The sequence below is a fragment of the Sceloporus undulatus genome, chromosome 2, assembly GCF_019175285.1.
Source record: "Sceloporus undulatus isolate JIND9_A2432 ecotype Alabama chromosome 2, SceUnd_v1.1, whole genome shotgun sequence".
Taxonomy (NCBI): Eukaryota; Metazoa; Chordata; class Lepidosauria; order Squamata; family Phrynosomatidae; genus Sceloporus; species Sceloporus undulatus.
Window position 1 is genome coordinate 135,866,278 of NC_056523.1, and position 15,798 is coordinate 135,882,075.

At 43.9% G+C, this 15,798-nt stretch overlaps 1 protein-coding gene across 1 annotated transcript in view; it reads right to left on the minus strand.

Moving 5' to 3' along the window:
* Positions 1 to 15,290, minus strand: part of MGAT5B (alpha-1,6-mannosylglycoprotein 6-beta-N-acetylglucosaminyltransferase B) — a 311,177-nt gene extending 295,887 nt beyond the window's left edge. The window contains exon 1 of the mRNA XM_042455871.1: positions 14,509 to 15,290. Within this exon, the coding sequence (XP_042311805.1) occupies positions 14,509 to 14,576 (68 nt within the window). The 5' untranslated portion in view covers positions 14,577 to 15,290. The remainder of the gene's footprint in view (positions 1 to 14,508) is intronic.
* Between the last annotated feature and the right edge of the window lie 508 nt (positions 15,291 to 15,798).

Consider the following 15,798-nt stretch of genomic DNA (forward strand, 5'->3'; position numbering starts at 1 on the left):
AAAGAGAAGACTTGCACAGATAGATAGATCATGCATGGATCATTTCCACACTTAATTTAAAACTTCAGGTTCTGAACACTTTAGTGTGTTTTATTCCTTTCAGGAGGGAATCTTAGGTGGACCAAAGAGGTCCTCTCACCCTCATCTTGCACATCAGGTTGACATTTTTCTTTCAGTCTTCCATGTTCATCAGCCCACAACCAACACAAAAGATCCCATCAATCCCAGCTTTCAGACTGTGAAATGCTGCCTGTTTATCACCCATTGGCAATGCTCATACCTCCAATGCTTCACGGCACTGAGACAGACATAACACCAATGTCTTCTACCTCATTTCTTTCTCAGTTCAACTACAAACCTGGCAACCAAGCATGAGTGTGTTTCCAGACCAACCAGATTAACAGGTGAACCACTGCTGGTGGGGAATCATCCTCTGTCTCACCTGAGGGCAGCAAGCTAATTGCGGACAATGCAGGATAGGTTGTGTAGAACAATGCTTCTCAAACTACCCAGTGCAGTAGACCAAGAAAAAGAAATTCCAGTGTGCAAAAGAGTAGTACCATATTTGTACTGTATTATTATCATATTTGCATAAGTTACTAGAGACTCTCTGTGGACCAGCAGTTGATGGCTCACAGACCAGCACCAGTCCACAGACCACCATTTTGAGTAGCATAGGTTCAGAACAGCCTTGTGTCTATTCACCAGCAGAAGTGAACAACCAGGTGGCTGCAACTGATGCCCCTTTCATGTCACCCAGTATATGTTAGTGTCTCACTCTGTTTAATAGTAGAGCCGGTGCTGACAGACAGGAATAATCAACATGTGGATGTGTCCCCCTGTGAATGTGTGTCTCAAGTAAAATCTGAGTAAACTGACATGGCTTTAAATTCTAATATTTTACAGTCACTCAAAGAACATGAACTTTCAAACATTACACTTGAAACCTGCAATGGCTGGTGGCATCATATTCACTGCTGCTAAATAATTCATGCTGAAGACCAAACATTCTGCATGATTGGTGTAGCTGTCAATTCCAAAACAGAAATGATGGCACAAAGTTTACCCCATATTAGATGCAAAATCCTTTTCATGGTAGCTTCCACACAATCACCATAATTCACTATGCATAGCCTACTATGGCCATGTGTCCTATATCAGTCCTCTGCTTGAAGGTGTCATTAATTCAAAGGATTTCCCCATCTCACTGTAGTTTAAACATAACATATCATAGGCAGGGGGAGAAGGAGCCCTGAATTTGCCCCTCTACCATTAGTACCTGAACAGCAACAAATACAGGGTCTCAAGAGATTATCAGATGGGGGACAGAAGTGAAGCCCATCCTTATCCCATCCGTGACAGCGATCATGCAAAAGACATTCACACTTTGACGCACTCATCCTGTCATAAACCTGTCAGTGAAGTGAAATTGCATTAATGGGTTCTTCCATTAATGCAAAATGAAGGGCAAGGACGGGACAATTCCACCTCACTGACAGGACAATGACAGGATCAGCTCAGCGACATCTGAAAGTCCTTCCTGCAATCATGTGGGAAGGATGGGATAAGGACATCCCATCTCCTGTCTGATAATCTCCTCAGTCTAACTTCCTATGGTGGGATGTAATGTCTTTTTCAAAAATATTATAGAAATTATGTTTGAATTTGCCTATTTATGTATCGGCATTTGTTGTTGTCATGTTCCTTCAAGTCATTTCTGACTTATGGCAACCCTAAGTCAAACCTATCATGGGGTTTTCTTGGCATGTTTCTTCAGAGGAGGTTTTTCATTGCCTTCCCCTAAGACTGAGAGAGTGTGACTTGCCCAAAAATCATCCAGTGGATTTCATAGTCGAGCAGGAAATCAAACCGGGGTCTCCACAGTCATGGTCCAACGCTTAAAGCACTACACCACACTGGCTCTAGAGACCAGCTACTGTATATGTACATTTTATGAACATCTATATCTTTTTTTTTATCCTCTCTTTGTATGATGTATTTCCTCTTTCTCCCTGAAGTATAGATGACCAAATTATGCGTGCATGTGCACACACACACATACACACCTGGATTAGTGCTATAGTACCATATAAGCAACAAGAGACTTGCTGTTTGGGAATCTCCTTTAAAAACATAGGAAGAGAATCGCAGCCTATTGGGGGTGACACTCTAAGGTGGGGGTGACACCACTGCTCCTTAAATATTTGTATTTTGGCAGAAATGGGCTGTGGCATTCACCTGTATCTCTTTAAAATACTGAAGAGATGGTGTGAGTGGGATGAGAATCAGTGGAAGGAGAAAGGAGACCTCCGTGTTTTTTAAAAAAATATTAAAATCTCAAATTTTAAAATTTGTTTTAAAGTTTTTAAAACTTTAAGAACATCAAATTTTACCAAATGTTCCCTTTAACCACATGAAACTATATATATATATGTAAACACATTTATTCTATGTGTATGATATCGTAATTTAAAGGTATAATTTTAATTTTGCTAGTTGTTTATGTCACAACTGTTGCCATTATATTCAGTGATATAGGGGAATTACATTTTATAAGTGCATTTGTACAAAAAACATTACTAAGAATTCAGTATTGTGTGGTATAGGTGGAGGTCAGTGGAGGGGGGTGACACCATGAGTTACTGCAACAGAGGATGCCAACCCTAGTGACGCCATTGGGGGAAGGGTTTACAGTTTACAATAGTAGGTCACCAAATCTACTTCTGTACACTATTCACTCTTAACGGCAACAGTCTGTTTGTTCCCTAAAGCATAAATTTCATACTGATATTACAAAGATAGTGGGAATTTGGGTATTTAATTGTCATGATCCTGTGATTTGTTTCTCTCTCTTCAGATTCTCCCCATTGACAAGAGACTCATAATTATGCAAGGCCTTATTTGTGCATTTGAATCTTCATAATTATAATCTAGCAAGGAGTGATGGTTAAACACTGCATTTAATTACTAATTTAGACCACTGGAGGAGAGGGAGAATAAAGAAAAGCTAATCATGATTAACTGAAAGGGAGGGAAATAAAGAAGTTGCATGGTCTTGAATTTCATTATAAGATGAAAAATGTCAAAACTTTAGTGCCAGTAGTACCTATAAGGATCAAAATAAGAAAACTTGGAGAACTTCAATGAGGCAATACAGCGATCAGACAATTGATTTTACTCTGTTCTACCTGAAACAAAGCAAAAACACCTCCTAATCAGTATCTGATTTCTATCTAACCACAGCTACCAAATTTACAACATTGCTGCAAAGAACCCCTATTTTAAGAAGCACTAGTACTTGAAGCTCTGTTTATTTTAGCCCCAGTAAGAAGCAGAAGTTTGTTTTGGAGTTGCTGTTGTAGATTTTATTCATTTGTTTGCTTGTTCAGGGTCTTGCAAAAGGAACAACAGCAGAAGGCATCCTTATTACATTTTGCTTCACATCCAAACATTTCTATGGCAGAGATGGCCAATTTATAGGCCCACTACCTGTTTATGAAGCCCCTGGTTTCTGCCAAATTTCATTCCATGCTGGCAAATTTCAGTAGCACAATTGTAGCAAAATAACTATTTATTCTTTTGTAAGCAAGGTGCACAAGAACATGCACCTTGCTTTAAAGCAGAATCACACTTCCAGGAACCTCCTAGGAGATTTAACACAAAAACACACCCTGTTAGCTTACAGTTAATTGAGCATGAAGCGGTATATAAATGAAGCTGTTATTGCTTGCTATTGCTATTTTGGGGAAGTTTTTCAAACATTTTGGCATGGCAGTAAATGCCAGTGTGGTCAAAGGTACCCTCGCCTGAGGTCTAAGGCTAAACGTGATAAAATCACACACTTCTGTAACATTAATGTCAATCCAGGCCAGGCTAATCAATATCATCTGTTTCACTAAGACCCCATACAGACAGGCCAAAATAAGCTGCTTCGGGTCACTTTGCAGGTATACTGTTTCAATTATGCATGAGTACTAAGAGTCTGGAAGCCGCGCCAAAGCCACGATCCAGTCCTAAGGACTAGAGCGCAGCTGCAGCTTCCAGACTCTTAGTACGTATGCATCATTGAAACAGCATACCTCCAAAGTGACCAGAAGCAGCTTTATTTTGGCCTGTCTGTATGGGACCACAGTCTCCTTGCAATGAGGAAGAAAAAAGTGGAGATCAGAAGAAGAAAATTGGAAAGCACAGAATAAGTCTAATAAAGTGGGCCTTTTGTATCCATTGGGGTTTGATTCCAGGACCTCCCCATGGACACCAAAATCCATAAATACTCAACTCTCATATACAATGGGGTAGTAAAATGGTGCCCCTTATATAAAATGGCAAAATCAAAGGTGGGTTACAGATAGGGTTGCCATAACTGTCAACTTCCAAACCAGGAAAAATGGGGGGTGGGGGAAATGTAGGACAATGTAGGACAAAATTTAGCCCCAAATGTAGGACATGTTTTTAAAATGGAGGACACGCGAAAAAAATAATGATTTTAAAAAAGTATTGATATAAACTCATGTTTCTTAGGCATGCTCAAAATGGAGGACATTTGGTATTATTCCTCGACAGATGGCAGAAATGTACTTCCCTTTCTGGCCACCCCCCCCCCAATTCCAAAACACACACAGCAGCACAAGTCCAGGCATCCTCAGCATTTGAGCCAAGGTAGACAGGCAGCCCCTTGAGCTGGCAAACTATATGTTCCAAGCCTTCTTAGCAATTGCCCCCTTCCTCCTTCTCCTTGCTCCCTGCAACCCCCTCTTTTCCCCCAGGTACAGTGTATCTCCACTTACTATAAGGGGGATTTGTGGGTCAGTCTTTTTCTTTTTGCATGGGGGCAAAGCCCTGAGAAGTCCTGGATCCTTGAGAAGAAGAGGAGGGGGGCTTAGGGGGGGTAAATAGATAGAGGTTTAGATAGAAGGGATTAAATAAGGGCGTTAGAGAAAGAGGGGCTAGCGAAGGGAGGCTAGGCAGGGTTGCCATTAGTCAGAAAGGAGTTGGGCACACGACAGCAACCACAACAGTAGCAGCAGCAGCAGCCGAGGAGAAAAAGGAAAGGGAAGAGGGGAAGAAAAGAAAAAAGGGGAAGAAAAAGAAGAAGAGGAGGGGGAAGAGAAAGAAGAGAAGGAGGGGAAGAAAACAAAGAGGAGGAGGAGGAGGAGGAGGAAGAAAAGGAAGAAGAAGAGAAGAAAAAATAGGGGAAGGGGAAGGAAGAGAGATAGCTTGCAGGCAAGGCTCTTTTCTGCCCTCGCCCGCGCCAGGGACCAAAGAGGAGACACTCCTCCTCTTGAGGCTGGCTGGCCAATGGGGAGAGTGGAGCTGAAACAGCCCTGCCTCCTGCTAGCAGTCACAGGCTCCTGCAGCAGGGGAGGGCTGTCCAGCCATTGGCCAGCCAGCCTGAAGGGCAGGAGCTCCTGCTCAGCCCATGCAGGGTCAGGGCAAAGCGAGTCAGGCAGCGAAAAGGCTGCAGTAGCAGCAGCCGCAGCAGCAATGGTGGCGGCGGCTGCAGAACAGCCATGGTTGTTGCGGCGGCGGCAGCGGCAACCAGCTCAACCCGGGGCTAAGACCCAAACCGTGCCGTGACCGTGCCAAGGGGCCAAAAATCGGGTTTGTCACGCCCCCAGGGGGGTTATGGCAACCCTAGTTACAGACCGCCTGTTTGGGGCGGCCTGCACCTGCCCCTTTCCCCGCTGTATCGGGGCCTCAGCTGCCAGAATGGCAGCCTCCGAGGCCCCGATCCGCCACTTCCAGGCCACAGGGAAGCGGCAAAAGGCCACTTCCCCACGGCCTGGAAAGGGGTGTCCTTGGGGCTTCAAGCCCCAAGGACACCCGATAGTGGCGGGGAGGAGGAGAAAGGGGCCGCTTTGCCCCTTTCTGCTCTGTGTCGCTGGCGCAGCCATCTGAAGGCTGCACCAGCGACACAAACTGTAAAAGGAACTCCGTTTCGGAGCTCCTTTTCGCGCCGCAGAAAGGGCGCTCTAGGCGCCCTCGCGCGGCGTGACAACGTCACATCCGCGCCACCTCATTTGGAGGCGGCGCATTCGTGACGTCGTAATGGCGGCGCCTGTGTGCATAGGGCACCGCCATTTTGTGCGTGCTCCATGTGTGCTAGGGTTGGGGTCGTCCGGAAAGGACGGCCCTTTCTAACCCTAGTACGCGCGGAACGCGTACTTTTAGGCCCGTGTGTAACAGGCCTTCGTTTGCTTTTTGAACTTCATAATTTTTTTTCAAGCCATGGATGGTTGAATCCATGGATACAGAATCAATGGATATGGAGGGCCAACTATACTGTACAACAGCAATTTGATTTTGCCATTTGTAGGCTCTTTCACAAAGAAAGAATCTCTGTACCATAAACATGTGACCCTCCAAATCTTTATCATTCACTATGATGGCTGGGACTCACAGTCCACATCTAGAGGGCACATAGGGATGCTTCCTTTTAAAACAAAACAAAACAAAAAAGCACTGGTCTATGGCAAAGTATTTGAGTGCAGCCATGTTGCATCATAGTATTTTTACTACAGTATGATGACATTTAGCTTATATTAACATTCTGCAGTAGTATAGTGACACGGTTAAGGTGCTGACTCTATTGATTGCAAGATCGGCAGGTTGGCAGTTGGAGGCCCAAGTGCTATGTGATGGGGTGAGCTCTCATCACTAGTCCTAGCTTCTGGTTCAAAAGCATGAAAATGCAAGTAGATAAATAAGTACCATTTTAGTGGGAAGGTAATCAGCGTTCTGTACAGTCATGCTAACCACATGGCCACAGAGTAGTCTTTGACAACTCTGACTCTTTGGCTTAATAATGGAGATGAGCACTACCCCCTATAGTTGGACACAACTTAACAACTTTGTCAAAGGAAAATACCTTTACCTTTAACTAGTGTATCTATAGAGCCAGCATAGTGTAGTGGTTTGAGCATTTGACTATAACTGTAGCAATCAGGATTTGATACTCTGCTCAGCTATGGAAACACACTTGATGACCATGGGCAACTCACATACTCTCAGCCCCAGAAAACCCCATGGCCTTAGGGTTGCCATAAGTCAGAAATGACTTGAAGGCACACGATAACAACAAGTGTGTCGATAGAATTCAGATAGGAAGTTAGTGCCACATCATCACCAAATTTTGTTTGGCTACATCTCTGGTTCATATTCTCTAGGTTAAAACCAGCTCAGCAAGACCAGATATTTCTGAGCTGAACAACGTAACATCTTTCCCCTATGACAGCAGCTGGTAGTTTCCATGTCAGTGTGGCATACTATTCAGTCTAGGTTTGGGGCTAAGAAAGTACATTTTTGAGTATCACATTTGCATGTGTGCCTACATCCCATAGGATGTGCACAGCCAAGACACTGAAGGTCCTTCTACAGGGCTTCCCAGTGTGAGAGTTTTGGACTATCAAGAGATCTAGTGAAAGGGAAAGGAGATTAAGGGAAGTGTTCCAGCACTGCCAGTGTGTGTATATCTTTATACACAACTATGGACACTGGTATACAAAAAGATGATGTGAAAAAGCCCCTAAATATAGTTTGAAGATGGTAAAATGTGGTGAAGTGGACATGTGTTAACTCCAGGGGCTTTCCCTGGGCTTCAGATTCCCTAAAGACCCCCTTAAAAGCCCCCAGATCACAAAGAAACAAAAAATTACAGTGAAAAGTGAAAAAACAGTGGGAAACTGTGACTCCTGAAGCCCCAGTTTTCCCTAACACACACTCCATCACTGCCAGGCAAAAACCCCAAATCTGCAAAAATAAATTTACCCAAACCTCAAAATCACAACTAGAAGCAATAATCAGCAATGCAACCCACAATAGAGGCCAAAATTGAACCCTGCACATGCAGCAATCACCCTCCCCAGACAAAGTTTGAAGCCATGCCAACTTTTTTAAAGGGCCAAGAGCAGATCAAAGAAATGTGTCTACCTTGCCAGTCTCCACTCATGCCATCCTTCAGCATGGCAGCCCTCTTAAATTGGGCTCTGCTGTTCTATTAAGCCAAGTGTCATTCAGTGTGAGAGAAAGTGACAGCTCTTGCTGATGGCTGTGTATAGTCTGTGACACAACTGGCACAGTTAGTGAATTGCTACTGAAACACACATCCTTCCATCCAGTTTCTAGTTTTGCACGCAACCTCATCTTAGGGCTCAACTCGCATTAGTTCAGCCAGCTTCCCTAGGAACCTAAGCAAAATCAGAAGTGGCACGTTTTTCAGAGAAGAGGAAAGTGCACATCTGAGGTAAAATTTGTCTACATGAATTTCTTCTATGTGAGTTTGCCAGAAGAGAGCAGTGACCAATCAGTGGTGGTCCATGGATCCTTTTTCACTGGGATGGTGAATCTACTCCAGGTTTTGGATTGTGAGCTGTTCAAAGGGCAGAAACTATTTTGAGTGGTTTGAGCATTGGACTACAACTCTGGAGACCACAGTTCAAAGACCCGCTCAGCCATGAAAACCCACTGGGTGACCTTAGGCAAGTCAGCTTAAGAGGAAGGCAAGGGCAAACCACCTCTGAACAAATTTTCCCAAGAAAATGCTGTGATGGTATCATCATAAGTTGGAAACAACTTGAAGGCATGCAGCAACAGCCTTAAAAAGCTCATTCAAAGGCTAAAACATGAAGTAAATTCACTGCTCCACTGATGTGTGAAGCAATACCACACCCCATCACAATTCCTGGGGAGCAGACCTGTAGTCAGCAACAAATCTGGGTTTTCCACCAAATTTGCACTCTACATATACCTCCATGCTATTTTATTCTTCTCACAGGTGCAGCCATATGAAATGGATTTCCAGACACTGGTTTTTTACTTTCTGCATTTAAAAGCACAATCATGTCAGATTGGTAACTTCATGTAAGCTTTTCATTCTTGTCCTTCTAAAAGGGAGCAACTGCCTTGAACTAGCTCATCCTGCTGCAACCTGGCCCTGCATGCATTGGGCTAAAATTTCAATCATACCTATCCAGTATGATCAAGACTAATGGGCATTTCAGCACACCTGGGGGACACCAGATTGTGGAAGTCTGGGGTGGTAGTCTCTCTCTCTCTCTCTCTCTCTCTCTCTCTCTGAAGTTGGCACTGAGAACCTTATGGCATGGATGTTCTTTCCTCTAATCCAAGAGGCAGGAGGGCACACTACCAACTGAAGGAAACAATTTCTTCTTATGTTTCAGGTGAGTGCTGATTCACCCTAATGCCTGGCTATAGCTGCCTATGATGCCTACATAACTTCACTGCAGTACCAACACTATGTGATTTCTTTTTGACTTGTACACTGCCAGCATGGCATAGTGGTTTGAGAGTTGATCTATGACTCAATTCCCAGCTCGGCCAAGACACCCACTCCATGACCTGGGGCAAGTCACCTGCTCTCAGTCCCCAGGGAAAGCAATAGTAAACCTCCTCTGAACAAATCTTGCCAAGAAAACCCCATAAAAGGTTCACCTTATTGTTGCTGTGAGTTAGAAATAATTTGAAGGCACACAGCAGCAACAACAACAACACTGGCATACCTCTTAGTACATCCTGTCGTAATAACTTGTTGTTGTTGTTGTTGTTGTTGTGTGCCTTCAAGTCATTTCCAACTTATGATGACTCTAAGAGTCTAAGGCATACCTATCATAGATTCCCCTTGCCCCCCGGAAAGATTTGTTCAGAGGACCTTTGCCATTGCCTTCTCCTGAGGCTGAGAACTTAAACACCCCATTTGTTTATCTGGAAGGGCGTTGTGCTACCTGTCAGTAAAATTGCCCATAATGCAATGATTTCCAAACTTTGGTCCTCCAGACAGCTTGGCCAACATCAAGAATTCTGGGAGCTGAAGTCCAAAACATCTGAAAGACCAAAATTTGGGAACCACTAAGATTCTAGAATGTAAAAGAGTGCAAGGACAGCTAAAGTAACTATTAAAACAAGGTAAGCAAAGAGTAATCCAAGGGTGGCATGTGACCCCTAAGGCTGCTTTTTGCACTCTTCCAAATCCCCCCCCCCATCATTTTAAAAGGCAAATAGTTGCTCTCCACCCCCAGAATAGCAATTTGCTTTTAAAACAGATTGCACCCCTCACTGCACTGTTGTTTTTTCCCTTCAGAACCAAGGATGCTTTCATGCTTCACATTTATAGCAATAAGATTCCACTTTAACTGCCATGGCTGCAGGAACCCTGGGATTGGCAATTGGGTCAGAGGCACCTGGCTGAGGAGACCAAAGTCCCTCCCTATCAAATGCCAATACCAGGATTCTTCAGGATGTTGCCAGGGCAGTTACAGTGGAATCATCACACTATAACTGTGTCATTTGAATCAGAATAACCAGGCATCCTCCTTTTCCAGGGCATGTCCTCCATGTCAACCTTCTGTCCAGGAGGAATCCGCAAATGTCCTCTGTTTTGAGCATGACTAAGAAGCATGAACTCGTATTTCTATGACTGCTTTTACCTTTTATTTTGTCATGTCCTCCATTTTTCTTGAACATCCTACATTTTGTGGTGCTTTGTCCTCCTTTGCAGTTAGGACATCTGGTCATGTTGCATGTCAATAGACCCCAGAAGTGGACTTCTTGTCACTTCCAAATTTTTATTTTTGGCATTTTAGCAGTCCATATGGTGCCAAAAGGGTCCCTGGGGAATAAGGTTTGTCCCTGGAGCCACCATAATTGCCTATCCTGAATTAAAACAAAGCCATAAATTCAGGGGAACAGGATCAGGGCAATATACATGGCATGTGGAACGGCTGGGCAAACAAAACAGCATTTGTCTGGTTCCTCAATTTAGCACCTCTGAGCCTCTCTGAGGAAAGCATTCCAGGGTGCCACAGCTGGAAATATTGTTCTGTTCTAAAAGCCAAACATACACCAAACAAACAAAATTGGTTCAGCATCAGCTCAGGCTCCATTCCCCTGGACAGTTTCCCTTTCTGAGTAGCTCAAGAGGACCAGCTTTGATAGGGAAAACTGTGTAGCAAAAAAGCATGAAACATCTCCCTCCCTCGGTGCCACCTCCCCCCCACACACACACACCATGGAACTGCTTGCTGTTGTTGTTTTCACAAACAGAAATCTTTAACATTGGATGGACATTGTTCTTGTGTAAATTCAAGTCATTTTCAACTTACAGCAATCCTAAGGCAAACCTATCATGGGGTTTTCCTGGTAAGATTTGTTCAGAGGAGGTTTACCATTGCCTTCCCCTGAGGCTGAGATCATGTGATCTGCCCAAGGTCACCCAGTGGGTTTCATAGCTGAGTTGGGAATCAAATCCTGGTCTCACACAAGTCCAGCACTCAAACCACATCATGCTGGCCCTCACTATAAAGTCTAGGTATAAAGCAGGACATGAATGCCATCAACACGCCAACAAATATGTGTCTCCTGCATCATGTCTCATTTGACCCTTAGTCCCATGAGATATAGTGAAACTTACTTCCAAGAAAGACAGGAGGGAGATCAAGCTATTGGAATCATTACATTTTTTGGACTATAACTCTCAGAAACACACATTCCCATGACAAAATAGTCAGTGGCCTGACTAGCTAGGTATCTCTGAGAGTTGGAGTTCAAAACAGTAGCTTTTCCAAGCTCTCCTATTGGAAATCATTATCTCTTAATTGCATTTTTATTTACTATGATGATTTTTTAAATCCAGGAACCCACTTATTGCTGGTATGGGAGACTAAGGTATTATAAACTGATGAATAGCTGTGAAATCATTCTTGACCCACTTTTGGTCATCTTCATCTCTCCGAAATTGCTGTTTGCCAGGTAATATCAATAATAGTTTTATCATGAGGACAATCTAAGTGGTCTGTGTAGCTGTTTCACCATCACAACTTTCACTATGAGTACCACTTTAGAGTGCATCTACACTGTATAAAATAATGCAGTTTGACACCACTTTAAGTGCTATAGCTCCATTCTATGGAATCCTGGGATTTACAGTTTTACAAGATCTTTAACCTCCTCTGCTAAAGAGTGTAGGTGCCCTGCAAAACTACAGATCACAGGATTCTGTCAGATGGAGCCGTAGTGGTTAAATGGTGGCAAATTGCATTATTTCTATGGTGCAGATTCACCCATCATCTCACTTCTTGCATCATGAGTAGGGTTGCCATAAGCGAGGACCTCCAAACCGGGACAAATGTATGACAAAATTTTCAAATGTAGGACACATTTTTGTGTCCTACATTTGAAAAGGAGCCTCGCTGAGGGGAGGCTTTCCTTCCCCGCCTGGGCCCCATTCTCACCGCAGCGGCGGTGGAGCCCAAGCGGGGAAGGGAATGCTCCCCTCACGGAGGCTTCCCTTCCCCGCCTGGGCCCCGTTCTCGTCGCGGCGGCGGAGCCCAAGTGGGGAAGGGAATCCTCCCCTCAGCCCAGGGGCGGGGGAAATCCCAGGAGTGGGGGCAAACCGGGGCGGGACCGTGCAGACCTGCCCCAAACTGGGAAAGTCCCGCCCTCAGGCGAGATATGGCAAGCCTAATCATGAGGACACACAGACTCCATATGTAAACTGTAAATATTCCCTTGTTGGTAGAGGGGACCCCAGCCACTGATACAAGAGTGGGCAAAGTCTGGTCCTCCAGATGCTGTTAGACTACAACTCCCATCAGCTGGAAGGCAAGGTGAGAGTGCAGTCAACCAATACCTGGAAGGCCAAACATTACTCAAGCCAGCTCTATTTGAACATCGGGGGACATTTCATGAGTCATGGAACTTCAGAGTAACTTCACACTAAATCATCTCTGTTATGGCTCTTTTCTAGCCAAGTCTTGTTTTTTTAAATAAGATGCAGCTTCTTCTAAAAGTTCACTTCATCCCACCAAGTGCGGTAACCAGTTATTGAATGGAATGGATCAAGCAGCAATATCAAACGCTATCACAGTCTCCCAATTTGGCAGATTTGAGTAAGCAACAACCAGCATCCTAAACATAGCTTTCTAGAAAGAATAGTCCACCTTGGAACAACAGGTTCAGCCATATTTCTTGTTTTTTAAAAAACTCCATACTCTTACTTAATATTGCAGTCTTTTGATTTATCTGCCCCTTACATAACACAAACCAAACAGCATGCCATCTGAAAGCAGTTGTCAAATACACTAAATTCCCGCATATCATTTTAGAAGAAAAGGGAAAAGTACTAGACAGTGCAAGGAGTTGAAAGCAGCCCACAGTAAAGGCAAGAAGCTGTCTTGGCCTTGGTGGAGACCAAGTGTAATGCCACCCATTTTTTTAAAATAGTTTTTTAACGCAGCAGCAAGGAGAAACTCAAATTCCTGGGACTCACTGAGTGCGGAAACTGCATGGCCCTGGACTAATCTCACACAGAGCAGCCAATTTAGGGTGCATGTACACTGTAGAAATAATGCAGTTTGACACTACTTTAACCTACAGAATACTGTGATTTGTAGTTTTGTGAGACACCAGCGCTCTTTGTTTTACAAGGCTAAAAACCTTGTAAAACTACAAATCACATGATTTTATAAGATACAGCTACAGCACTTAAAGTGGTGTTAAACTGCATTATTTTACAGTATACATGCACCCTTAGAATGATATATATAAGGTACAGAGCCAGCATGGCATAGTGGTTTGAATGTTCGACTGTGACTCTGGAGACCAGGATCCGATTCCCAGCTCAGCCATGAAACCCACTGGGTGACCTTGGGCAAGTCACATACTCTCAGTCTCAGGGGAACAAATCTTGCCAAGAAAACCCCATGATAAGTTTGCCTTACGGTCGCCATAAGTCAGAAACAACTTGAAGGCACACAACAACAACAACAGCAACAACAACAACGTGGATCCAATGTTCAACATTTCTGTTTGTGAGCATAGCAAAAGCAAGCAGTTTCATGGTGGTGGGGAGATGGCACTGGAGGAAGGAGATGTTTCATGCTTTTTTGCTACACAGTTTTCCCCATCAAAGCTTGCCCTCTTGAGCTACCCAGCAGGGGAAGCTGTCCAGAGGATTTGAGTCTGAGCTGATGCTGAACCAATTTTGTTTGTTTGGGCTAAGTTTGACTTTAAGAATAGAAAAATATTTCCAGCTGTGGCATCCTTAGGCATGTGACCTTGGGCAAGTCACATGCTCTCAGCCTCAGGGGAAGGCAATGGCAAACCTTCTCTGAATAACTCGGGCCAAGAAAACTCCATGATAGGTTCACCTTAGGGTTGCCGTAACAACTTCAAGGCATACAATAACAACAACAACAAGCAGTTATGAAGTTTAAAATTATATAGACCTCTCGTCTACAACTCTCAACAAGAAATCATTTATGTGTAACTATTCATGCCAAAAAAAATCAGCCCAAAACAATTCCAGCGTCACACCACTATGGCAAGGTACCCAGCCACCCACATTCAAGTGAAATCAAAACAAACTTGTTTCTTTTATAGACCTTAACCTCAGCTGGGCTCTTCCCTTAGGCAATAAAAGGTTTGGCATGTCACACAGTTAGGAAGTCCCCCATTTCCTCCCAAACTCCATGAAGCAAAAGAAAAGAACTTTACCTAAAAGGCCTTAGGGTGACGAGACATCTTCTGATCATTATCTTCCCATCTGAATTCACTGCAATCATTGTTCAAACTTGGTATATATATATAGGGGGGAAAAATTGAAAATACAGCCAGTATTTCATAAGTCTGACCACGGGTTATTGCAAAGAGTGCATGGTTAGAGGCTTTCCAAGGACACGTGAAGCAAAGGGATATGGAATTGATCCAATAGATATCCACACATATAAAGCAAATTAGAGCTTCATTTCTCTCCTTTGGTACTCTGCTTCTGTGGGTTTTTTCTCCCTTTCTGGGATGCCAGCTTTAGAAGAACCAGGTATGAACACTGACAAAAGAAGACTGAATGGTGTAGTGGTGATTTTAGTCACATTTTAGAAGCCAACTGAAGCAAACACACCACCCTTTTCTCCAAGTATTAAATCCACCACTCAGGTGAAAAAACACCTAGACCCAGACACTCTTCTACTGTGGAGATCCTTCATCACAGCCAGTTACTCCTTTCTCTCTCAGCATGCACCTGAATGAAAATCCCACAGCAAAGGTTGGCTCCTTTCTTTTGCCCAAGCAAGCTTCAGCACTTCCAGGTAGATGCCATTTCCAGGGCTTGTTTCCTATTTGAGAACTGACTCCCAGTCACAGTTGGAGACTCAATGGTTAAAGGGACCAGCTCCGCCATCCCAGCCTGACAGCTGCCTTGGATCATCCTGGCCATCCGAAATATTCTGCTTTAACCTTGCAAATGGGCTGCATTGTTTCCATCTGGGAAGGATGCTCTGCTTAGAGTCAGGATTCGAAGAAAGGAGAAGCAGCAGCAAGAGCTGCCTGGTGCAATATGAATTGGATGCCATCTAGTGGCAACAGTTGGGAATCATCTGTTGCATTTGGCTTTCACTGCTGCAAATGAGGAGCTGGGAAGCAGAGCATCCCTGGATGCTATCGCCTTGCCTTACATAGCCTTGCCCTAGTACAAAAACGGGGAGAAGAGCACCCAACTGATATTGAGGGAGTACAGACCTGGAATAACTACTGAGAAAGATTAAGGAAGGTGCAAAGGCAGGCTTACTGTTCAACACAAAGAAAGTAAAAATAATAACCAAGGAGAATCTACACACACTCAACCTCAACAATGAGAAAATAGAAATAGTAAATTAATTCTCAGACCTGGGATCAAACATTGACAGGGACAGGGATTGCAGCCAGGAAATTAGAAGATTAAGAGCCGGGACAGCAGCTATGAAAGAACTAGAAAAGATCCTAAAATACAAAGATATACAACTGAGCACA